The following is a 12,424-nucleotide window of genomic DNA, read 5'->3' as shown; positions in this document are numbered from 1 at the left end:
GATAACCACCAAGATGTCTTCTGAGAAATACATTAATTCAACATATTCATTATCTGAAAGTATATTAAGGCTAGATTTAATTAATTCCAACACTTATTTTATGTTGCATTTATCAAAAAATTTCAAAATTTAGGATTTTCACCAAAATTTTTGGGCTTTTTAGGATTTTGAAGCTTTAATAAGGAATATTAGGGCTGCTGTCCAAAAATAAGGAAAATTAGGAAAATAAGGGCCCGCTTGCAAGCCTGGGTTTTACACCTACCCATTGAGCCTTGCGGAGCATTCACTCAGGGTTTGGAGTCGGTATCTGGATTAAAAATCCCATGCCTCGACTGGGATCCGAACCCAGTACTTACCAGCCTGTAGACCGATAGCCTAACCACAATGCCACCGAGGCCGGTATACTGTGACAGTGTCTCCCTCCCACATAAACTTAAATAAACAGGAATATCAAACACTTTAAGTGTGCAAATCAACCAGAAAAATGTTCTCTTTTAGGATCCATCCATGGGTTTGTTTCATAGGCTATTGTTTATTTTGGAGCAGAGTTGTTGTTACTGGGTTTTCTTTGGGAGGGTACAGTTGTTGTGGGGGTTTTATTTTTTAAATATTTGTTTTTTTGTTTTTCCTGCCACATACACTAATAATTATGTGTATAGCAATGTCTTCATTTTAGCATGTTGGATATCTACCTATCTTAAATAATCAGCATGCAAGACTAACATAAATATGTTTGTACAAATATTTTGATGTAAATAAAACAAGTACTGTTACTAGGTAGATGTTTTTAGGTTAAATTATATATTTAGATGTTATTACAGCAAAATTTACACTTTATAATGCAATGTATATCAGGGGTGGCACAGAGTGAAAAATAGTGGTACGTCGGCTCGAGGTTGCCTGACTCCTTTCAAATTCACCTGTTTGAAAAGCAGTGTTTGTATGTTTAAATAAAATAATGATAATTAACGTGAGGCGAGATTGCAGCTTTAAAAACCCAAAAATTTCCATGCAAGAAAACCAAAACAATCAGGGTGGGTGACATCTCTTATATTTGTCAATTATAACAAAACGCAATATTTCAGCAACTTAATTTTTACATGTATCATTCTTTATTTTTAAACCCACGTATGTGGGCGTTTATGATGCCATGCATAAATTTCAGCTGAAGATCCACAAACAACTGCTTGCTGTTAGCTGAATGCACCGGAACTGGAGAGTGGTTAGGGGACGTAACTCTGCCTAATTTTCCTTGCTAGTTTGTAATAGAGGCTACATGTATAAGGCCCTGGTAGAGACATTTACAGGTAATGGAAAGAAATGTTTATATATATATATATATATTTAGAGAATAACTAACGAGCTATGAGGAATTACGGATTATCTGTCCCGAGTGAATTAATGGTGTAAACCCGAGCCTCTGGCGAGGGTTTTACAGCATTAATTCACGAGGGACAGATAATCCGTAATTCCTCGTAGTGAGTTGGTTATTCTCTTTATTATCCATTGTCAATCTTTAACGATTTTAAAAGTATATTTACGTTGTCGCTGCTGTAACAACTAACAAGCTCTACCAGCCATAACAATATATTCAACGTGCCGTTACCGGTGCACACCCAACAGTATCCACCAAAGAATAGTTCCAAAAAAACCCAGTCAAAATAATAAAATAATTTTTTTTTAAACATTTGTACATATATTTTGATTTTTAATTCCCTAAATGTTCGTATCGTAGAAAAATATTTGAAGTTCGTAGTAATAGTTTGACCGATGAATGGAATCATGAATGAACATAAAGTGGTCCCGGCAGTATGTAATTGCCAATCAAATCTTGTCTTTTTAAAGCCAGCCAATCAGTGACTGTAGAAGCAATCTGCACACTGTGCAGAGATCGAAAAAATATTACCCCGTATATTTGAGCCCATATGGGTAATAAATATATATATTAAATATTCAGTGTATATAAACAAACATTTCTTTCCATTATTATATATATATATATATATAAAATATATATATAATGATATAATGACACCTTAGCATACTCATCTGATGACATTTTGACAGTCGACAGAGAGAGAGAGAGAGAGAGAGAGAGAGAGAGAGAGAGAGAGTAAGAGAGAGAGAGAGAGAGAGAGAGAGAGAGAGAGAGAGAGAGAGAGAGAGAGAGAGAGAGAGAGAGAGAGAGAGAGAGAGAGAGAGAGAGAGAGAGAGAGAGAGAGAGAGAGAGAGAGAGAGAGAGAGAGAGAGTAAGAGAGAGAGAGAGACAGAGACATAGACATAGAGACAGATATAGAGCAAGAGAGAGAGATTAGAGAAGCGGTGGGGGAGAAAAAGGGATTTTACATGCACTGGAACAGAAAAAACCCCACCACCAGTCCAGGGCAATTATCCCATCGCACTTCAGGTGAGCACTTTACCACCTACATTGTAGCTATATCATCCCCCATTTACAGGAATGGCTGTGCATCCTGAGAAATAATGCTATGTGTACATTACCATATCCTGGTGGGCCCTGGCCCTGTGGTTGACTGGCAATAGGTTGTGACATTTTCTAGTCTTAGCAGTGCAACGATCTGAAAGATAAAATAAACATTAATTTACACACTGGGCGAGCAGAACATTTCACCAAATCATCTACAAAATGTCAAAAATGCCAGAAAACCAGTTATTTTCCAACAAAATATGAATCAATACATGAAATTATTTTGCAAAATCATAAAATTACATTAAAATATGCCAGTTGTCTTTACAATTTTCAATTTGGAGAGTCATATGACATTCTATGATTATACTAACTAACAGAGCTATAGTCCAGAAATTATAACACTGAGAAGAGGTGGAGCATACACATGTAGCTCTTTGTATGCCTAATTGATACAGCTTAAATTTCAACACAGTGGAGAAAAACTATTTACTGGTACTACAATGTATGTACATGTTAGATACTGATCAGAATGAACCATATAGATATCATAATCACAACATTCTAAATATACCTACTTCGTATAATCAAATCAATGACTGACAGAGCATCTAGAAAATGAGAGGTCTTAAATATGGAATAAATATTATGTAGGTATTAACTTAATTGACAAAAGAATTAATTGTCAGTTATTTTTTTTATTTTTTTTAATATTGCAGGGGTTAAAAAATCCCATCGCCCGACGCCCATGCCAAGTGGAATTTTCATGTCGGGCAAGTAATTATGTTAACTGCATATGCCCGATGACAAGTGATTAATGTAACACCTAAAACCTTTATTATTTTTTTTTACAAATATCGGTAAAACCTTTGCAAAGAGTTCCGATCATAGCTCTATAAGGAGAACTAACCCTAAATACTGGAATGATCGAAACTCTTGCCAATGTGTTGACACACCAAAATGGAAAACAATGTGTTCAAAAGTTCGATAACAACTTTAAAGTTATTCCCCTTTTACTATCGACTAAGATCGATAATTTCCGCCACTAAACGTTCGACTGAATTCATACAAATAATTGGTTCGATGATCTTCAAACTTAGAAATAACATCCAATACACTTTACAGCTTATATAAAAATAAAGTATACATGCCTTGTGTGTGCAATCATAATGTTTAATCTTTGCAAACATGGTAAATGAGGTGGGATACAGTTTAAAATTGTCATATCAATTCAAATTAAATTAGATGTTAACATGGTTCCGGAATCTGCTCTTTGCAAATGAACAGAGGCGTAAAGCAAGTTTATAATTTCCGAGTTCACTTGAACAGAGCCTAAATATTATGAACTGTATTCTTATAAAAGTTGCAAGACATTTTAGTTTAGATATAATAAACCTTGTAGCAGAAAATACATGTTTGTGTACTTAATGGGTTTTTTTCAGTACTTTACAAATGTAAATCTACGTTCATTAGCCCTATGTCATAATCGTGAAGGTGCGATGCCCTCTAAGCATACATGAATAATTTTGTTCTGCTTTATTAATAGTTTTTAACAAACAAATTATGCTCAATAAGTTAAAAATACAAGGCTGCAATCGATGTACACCCCCTCCCGGCTGTTGTTTACCAAGCCTGCACTATTTAAAAACATTTGAAAAGTAACAGAGCCCATGTTTACTTTGAGCCCAGTTTTCTCAGCTATTAACAGGGTGAAAACACCCCAGAGAAGTGTTTTGAGGCACAAAATGTTAAATAATATACACACAATAATGACACATGGGCCAAAATCCCTAAAAAAATTTGAACCCATGCCAGCCATAAAAGAATGGCTCACGAGTGGAAAGGGATCTCACAACATCTACGGCCATACAAGTGGTCACTAAGGCATACATCGACACAATAATTATATTTAGATGAAAAAGTGGACACTACCAAACAAATAACAAAGTTTAAATCAACAAATGGACACTATTTAAAAAATAAAGTTTAAATCAATAAATAGAGAAGAGAGTTGATACTACTGGATAGACATATACATTAATTACTTCCTGGGTAAGTGTTGTAACCTGTTGGCAAAATTCTTTATTTGTGCAGTTAAACCAATTACTTTCAAGATTATTACACTATTAAGCATTGTATTAAATTAAATAGTAACACAATTGGTTGCCTTAACAAGTATGGGCAAGTGGAAAAATATATGGGGCAAGTGAATATCTGACAGGCACTTGCCCTGTGGCAAGTAATTTGTTGGAACATTTTTGAACCCCTGTATTGATTAGCAACAACAGTTGATCAGTTGAAAATTGAATAGCAATTACTATTTAATGTTTTAGAAGTGTATTACATGATCTCCGAAATTTGAAGAAAAAAAATTCCGTTATTGTCTACAAATTTTATTAAATAGTTTATATGGTAGAAACAACAGAACACCTCACACAAAACAGAAAATTCATGAAACATCAATATTTTTAATGATATCTCAAAGCCATACAGTGATATATCATGGCCATACAGCGATATACCATGGCCATACAGTGATATAACATGGCCATACAGCGATATTTCATGGCCATACAGTGATATAACATGGCCATACAGCGATATTTCATGGCCATACAGTGATATTTCATGGCCAAACAGCGATATCTCATGACCAAATAGCGATATGCATGGCCATACAGTGATATATCATGGCCATACAGTGATATAGTGATATTTCATGGCCATACAATGATATAGTGATATTTCATGGCCATACAGTGATATAGTGATATTTCATGGCCATACAGTGATATAGTGATATTTCATGGCCATATACAGTGATATTTCATGGCCATACAGCGATATTTCATGGCCATACAGTGATATTTCATGGCCATGGCATACAGTGATATATCATGGCCATACAGTGATATCGCATGACCAAACAGCGATATCTCATGACCAAATAGCGATATCGCATGGCCATACAGTGATATTTCATGGCCATACAGTGATATTTCATGGCCATACAGTGATATTTCATGGCCATGGCATACAGTGATATCTCATGGCCATATACAGCGATATTGCATGTCCATACAGTGATATATCATGGCCATACAGTGATATATCATGGCCATACAGTGATATTTCATGGCCAAACAGCGATATCTCATGACCAAATAGCGATATTGCATAGCCAAACAGAGATATCCCATTGCCATACAGCGATATTTCATAGCTAAACAGAGATATTCCATTGCCATACAGCAATATCTCATGGCCATACAGCGATATCTCATGGCCATACAGCGATATCTCATGGCCATACAGTGATATTTCAAAACCATACAGTGATATCTCATGGCCATACAGTGATATCTCATGGCCATACAGTGATATCTCAAAGCCATACAGTGATATATCATGGCCATACAGTGATATCGCATGGCCATACAGTGATATCTCATGGCCATACAGTGATATCTCAAGGCCATACAGTGATATTTCATGGCCATACAGTGATATCTCATGACCATACAGTGATATCGCATGACCATACAGTGATATCTCATGACCATACAGTGATATCGCATGACCATACAGTGATATCTCATGACCATACAGTGATATCTCAAAGCCATACAGTGATATTTCATGGCCATACAGTGATATATCATGGCCATACAGTGATATCTCATGGCCATACAGCGATATCTCATGGCCATACAACGATATCTCATGACCACACAGTGATATCTCATGGTCACACAGGGATATCTAATGGCTATACAGTGATATCTAATGGCTATACAGTGATATCTCATGGCCATACAGCGATGTCTAATAGCCGTACAGCAATATCTAATGGCCATATAGCAATATCTAATGACCATACAATGCACACCCATAAATCAGATGTGTCAGATGATCAATAGTCTCACAACACAACCTCAGCTAAACCTGGTTTTTTTAAATGAGCACGCCATGTCAGCATAGTAAACAAAATTCAGCTTAGATTACATATATACTGTCCTCGAGATAAAAGCATAATGGAGTGGCTTGGTGTTTAAGTATTGCACAAAAAAACCCTGCTCAACTTACATGCCCTCTTTTCAAAGTTGGAAGAAACTATAGAGCAGAACTGAATATTTATCACGTCCGGGTTTTAGTTTGAAATTCAACAGATGGCTGTGGAATCATTTTATATATAAAATTGTTTACAGAAGTGTGTTAGAATCTTTTAAATTCAATCCAGAATTAATTTTAATGTGTTTAAAACATTTTGCTTGTTATACAATAAATAAAGTTTGTTTTGCTTAAGGACACCACTAGAGCACATTGAATTATTAATCATCAGCTATTGCATGGATATCAAACATTTGGTAATTCTGACTTATAGTCTTAGAGAGGAAACCCGCTACATGTTTCTAATGCTGCAAGGGATCTTTTATATGCACTTTCCCACAGACAGGATAGCACATATTATACCACAGCCTTCGATATACCAGTTATGGTGCACTGGCTGAATAGCCCACTGAGCCCACCGATGGGGATCGATCCTAAACTGACCACGCATCAAGCGAGCGCTTTACCACTGGACTACATCCTGCCCCTTGTTGTACAAAGTATAAAATATACTTACCTTGATATTAGCATTCTGTTGTGATCTTACCTTGATATTAGCATTCTGTTGTGATCTTACACAAAGCTCTTTACACTGTTGTTGAGGTTTTTTGTTTTGTTTTTACATAATTATATGTTTTATTTTTAATTTAATCTTATTCATGAATATACCTTTGTTTGTCACCCAATAGCTGATGCATATTTGTGTGCAGGCGTGTCGTTAAACAGTCAGTCATTCATTCATATACAACTAGGAAGTATTAAGAACATAAAAGACTAGCATATACAGTGAAACTCTTTAAAACTGGACCCTCTGTAAAGTGGAAGTCCCTCAAAGCCCGACAATTTTCACAGTCCCTATTTAAATATTAGAACACAACAAAACCTCTCTAAAGCAGGTTCCCTTTAAAACTGGAGTTTTTACTTCGTCCTGAGGGTGTCCAGTTTAATGGGGTTTCACTGTAGTAAAATAATACTTGGCCAAGTGCAGAGTGATTTTGATGCAATGATAAATATCAGAAACAACAATTTATAAATAGCCATGGGTCGACCGTCTAACAATTAGATAAAGTTAAAAGTTAAAGTCTGTTATGTTTAACAACATCACTAGAGCACACTGATTTATTAATCGGCTAGTGGATCTGACAATTACATAGTCTTGGAATTGTTAACCCCAGGGTGCACATTGGAAAGAATTTTGGCTTTGTAAATTTTTACATATATATTAAGAGAGTATTTCCTTGAAAATTATTCAAAAGTGGTTAATTTAAAGAAAAATTTATAAACTAAATATTAAATGTTGTAACCACTTTGCATGAAATTGAGCAAATGGCTAATTTGGCAAGAATTGATAAATTACATGTAGATTTATGTTTCTGCTTATATTAAAAATCAGGCATACAATCTTTTGTGAAATTGATCCCAGGTCATTACACTGACTTAAATATCGACGTACTGCTTCAGAGCAAATTATGTGACCAGGGCCGTAGCTAGAGGGTGGGGGCAAAAAAAATCCAGAAAAAATTATAGAAACTTAAAGAAAATTCTCTTTGACTATTAACTACTATTAACTACCCCCCCCCCCCCCCCCCAACAAAACATCCTAGCTACGGCCCTGGTGACATATTACAATATGTTATGGAAAGGGTGCGGGTGTTTGTCAAGAAATATTTTTTTAAATGTAATTTATATTCATAAACTTTAAAACAGGCATGCGTGGACAAGTTTTCTATTATAGATGTTTTGCTTATTTCATGATGTATTTAAAACTAATGAAACATATGTACACGTACAAAAAGTACAAATAAAATCTATTTAGATTGTGCTAATTACAGTGAAACTGGGAGAGAGAGCGGTGTGTGTGTATGTATGTGTGTGTATGTATGTGTGTGTGTGTGTGTGTGTGTGTGTGCATGTGCGTGACAAAGAGTGTTGTGTAATTTTCGTAGGAACAATATCTAAATTTGTGGCAATATTCTCTAATAGGGGGCAAAAGCCATCTTTTTGTATGAATATATAGTAGAACAGAAAAAAAACAACCCCAAAAACATTCGTATTTTTTTCCTCAAATGTGTGTGTGTGTGTGTGTGTGTGTGTGACTGTAGATGTGTGTGTGACTGTAGATGTGTGTGTGACTGTAGATACGTGTGTGGGGGGAAGCAGAGGCCCCACATGTTCCTACATGCCCGATTTTAGAGAGTGGTCTCATTGTTACAAGAGGTGAGACATAGCCCAGTGGTAAAGCACTCGCTTGATGCACAGTTGATTTAGGATTGATCCCCATTGGTGGGCCCAATGGGCTATTTCTCGTTCCTGCCAGTGCATCACGACTGGTATATCAAAGGCTGTGGGATGGTGCATATAAAAGACCTCTTGCTACTAATGAAAAATTGTATCGAGTTTCCTCTCTAAGACTATATGTCAAAACATTTGACATCTAATAGCCCATGATTAAACAGTCAATGTGCTGTATAGTGTTTTCGTTAAACAAAAACAAAAAACAAACATTGTTACACAACATTATATGTGAAGGGAGGGCCAAAGTTTACCAGACCAGACCCTAAAAGGGACATTCCTGTGTTTGCTGCAATGTTTAAGATGTTATCGACTAACAGACTTTTTAACAGCTGTAATTACCGGGTACATGTACATATCAAATATATTTTTCTGTATAAAATATTAGTGGCTGTATATTAAACATGTTTTTGGTCGTTCTAATATTTGTACTAGGTTAAATTTCATTTTATTTCCTAAAAATAATTTTTTTGTACGTATGAAATTATTTGAAGACAAAATCCAGTTTGCACTTCTTACAAATATTAAGACGACCGAAAACATATTGAATATACAGACACTGATACTTTAAACAAGAAAATATGTTTAATATGTAAGTTTAATGTTAGAAATAATTTATTAGTCGGAATCATCTTACAATGCAGCAAACTCAGGAATGTCCCTTTAAATTGAGGTTATAATTAAATAAGAGCCTGGGAAGCCATACAGTTCAGATTTCTAACAATTGTGTCAGTGAAGTAATTAGCAGCTAGTTTGTACAACAACTTTGTCCAAAGATTTTAGTCTGTAAAAAGTACGGTCAGTCTAGGATCGGTACCTGTCACTGTCAGTGGGGCCTATTGGGCTATTTTTTTTGCTCTGGCCAGTGCATCACAACTGGTATATCAAAGCATGTGGTATAGCTAGGCTATAGCTATCGTGTCTGTAGGATGGTGCATATAAAAGATCCTGTGCTACTAATGAAAAAAATGTAGCCAATTTCCTCTCTAAGACTTTGTCAGAATTAGTATGTGTGACATTCAATAGGCTGATGGGCGAGACATAGCCTAGTGGTAAAGCGCTCGCTTGATGTGTGGTCAGTCTGGGAGCAATCCCCATCGGTGAGCTGTTTCTCGTTACAGCCAATGCTCCACAACTGGTGTAACAAAGGCTGTGGCATGTACTATCCTGTCTGGGGGATGGTGCATATAAGAAGATCCCTTGCTGCTAATTGAAAAGAGTAGCCCACGAAGTGGTTACAGCGGGTTTAATCCTCTCTCAATATATGTGTGGTCCTTAACCATATGTCTGACATCATATAACCACAAATAAAATGTGTTGAGTGCATCGCTAAATAAAAACATTTCCTTCCTTCCTTTCCTTCTAATAGGCTATGATTAAACAAAAGAAACTTTAATTTTATTACTGAATTACCAAATGTTTAACATCCAATAGCCGATGATTAATAAATCAATGTGCTCTAGTGGTGTCATTAAACAAAACAAACTTTAACTTTGTCAGAATTACCAAATGTTTAACATCCAATAGTCAATGATTAATAAAAAGAAAAAGAAAGAAATGTTTTATTTAATGACGCACTCAACACATTTTATTTACGGTTATATGGCGTCAGACATATGGTTAAGCACCACACAGATTTTGAGAGGAAACCCGCTGTCGCCACTACATGGGCTGCTCTTTCTGATTAGCTGCAAGGGATCTTTTATTTGCACTTTCCCACAGGCAGGATAGCACAAACCATGGCCTTTGTTGAACCAGTTATGGATCACTGGTCGGTGCAAGTGGTTTACACCCACCCATTGAGCCTTGTGGAGCACTCACTCAGGGTTTGGAGTCGGTATCTGGATTAAAAATCCCATGCCTTGACTGGGATCCGAACCCAGTACCTACCAGCCTGTAGACCAATGGCCTAACCATGACGCCACCAAGGCCAGTCCAATGATTAATAAATCAATGTGCTCTAGTGGTGTCATTAAACAAAACAAAACTTTTAACTGGCAGATGAGTGGAAGTACAAGTCACAGGATCGAATCTCCTCAGTGGATCCACTGAGCTCTTTGGATATTTTTTTCTCGTTCCAACCATTGCACCACAACTGGCCAAAGGCCATGATATGTGGTTTCCTGTCTGTGGGGAAAATGCATATACAGGATTCCTTGCTGCCAATGGAAAAAATGTAGTGGGTTTCCTCTGATGACTACGAGTCAGAATTACCTAATGGGTGACCTCCAATAGCCAATGATTAATAAATCAATGTGCTCTAGTGGTGTCTTTAAACAAAACAAAAAACTGTTAACTGCTTTAGGGGTCTTCCTCCAGAAAGAAAATGGGTCAAGTTAGCGTTAGGATTAAGAAAATCATACAGTAATGATAAAGAGTAATTAAGTTTGTCAAAAGGTTAACTTAAACTAATAAAATCTGCAAAAAAAAAATGGCTATGGCACCATGCCCATTTTACCTCTGCTAGTGACAGACGAGTGGCAGTTCAAAGAAACAGGAACACAAAAATGGAAAACGTTGAAACAACACTTCTGACTTCACTTGCCTTGGTCACTTACTTGTACGTCCACAGCGGACTACTTAACAACGCTGACACTGTAAACAAAAACGTGTATTTCAAACTTTAGTTTGTCAAGAACATATACGCCTACTTACATTCACCTGTCTTCCTAATAATTACTGTTACGCAATATTTGTTATAGTTTGGCAATCAATTTATAACAAATGTTGCCTTCTGCTTTCGTTTTCTCTGTTATTTCCTCCACCTTTCTGAGCATTAGCTATTATAAACTAAAAGCAAGCGCAAGTGAACTAAATTATATACACTATACAGTGCAGTTATATGTGGTGACTCGTGACCATTATTGGGGGACCAAAGTTTAATGGTGGATTTTAGAAGAGAAACAAAATAGCCCCCGTGTACCTCGCGAAAGTTCCGGCTAACTCCACTTGAGGGCCAAATCCATGATTGCCACCCGGGCCATAATAAAAATCGGAAATCGTCCTATTTCGCGAGTTAGAATCATGAATAATGTATTTCTTCAATTTATTTCCGTGTTTATATCCAATTATGGTTCAAGCACGCTGTCCTGGGCACATATCTCAGCTATCTGGGTTGTCTGTCCAGGACAGTGGGTTAGTTGTTAGTTGGTTAATGAGAGAGAAAAGGATGTAGTGGCCTTACACCTACCCATTGAACCCTGAAGAACTCTCTAGGGGTTGGAGCCGGTACCGGGCTGCGAACCCTGCCCAGCAAGCATGCATCGTCGGCCCGCTGTTGGCGAATGGTCGGACATGAGCGGCTACCATCGGCACATTTTTCCTGCAGCGGCCCGCTGTTGGCCCGACGTAAGCGCGATGACAATATTTTCTGTGACTACATCAACACTAATTTACCATCGGGTATTAATTATAATCATGTAAATATATCCATAGTTTGTTTTAATTAAGAAAAAAGAACTAAATATATTTTTTTGCCTACAGCGGGCCTACGTCGGCCCGACGTTGGAGCGATGACAATATTTTCTGTGGTCAGATCAACACTAATTTACCATCGGATATAAATAATAATGTAGAGCAATATATTTGTTTCTCCAC

At 36.6% G+C, this 12,424-nt stretch overlaps 1 protein-coding gene across 4 annotated transcripts in view; it reads right to left on the bottom strand.

Annotated features, from left to right (window-relative positions):
• The window catches only part of LOC121390191 (phospholipid scramblase 2-like), a 32,819-nt gene extending 21,238 nt beyond the window's left edge, over positions 1-11,581 (bottom strand). For 2 of the 4 annotated variants that reach the window (XM_041521949.1, XM_041521945.1), the window contains exons 1-2: positions 11,483-11,581; positions 2,500-2,576 (exon numbers count right to left, since the gene is read on the bottom strand). In XM_041521949.1, the coding sequence (XP_041377883.1) occupies positions 2,500-2,551 (52 nt within the window). In that variant the 5' untranslated portion in view covers positions 2,552-2,576; positions 11,483-11,581. Of the gene's footprint in view, positions 1-2,499; positions 2,577-7,082; positions 7,184-11,285 lie in introns of those variants that run through there. The other 2 variants (XM_041521946.1, XM_041521948.1) reach the window with 2 other exon arrangements.
• Between the last annotated feature and the right edge of the window lie 843 nt (positions 11,582-12,424).

Source organism: Gigantopelta aegis, chromosome 15 (assembly GCF_016097555.1).
Source record: "Gigantopelta aegis isolate Gae_Host chromosome 15, Gae_host_genome, whole genome shotgun sequence".
In the NCBI taxonomy this organism is placed as follows: Eukaryota; Metazoa; Mollusca; class Gastropoda; order Neomphalida; family Peltospiridae; genus Gigantopelta; species Gigantopelta aegis.
This window is presented reverse-complemented; position numbering and strand designations above follow the sequence as displayed.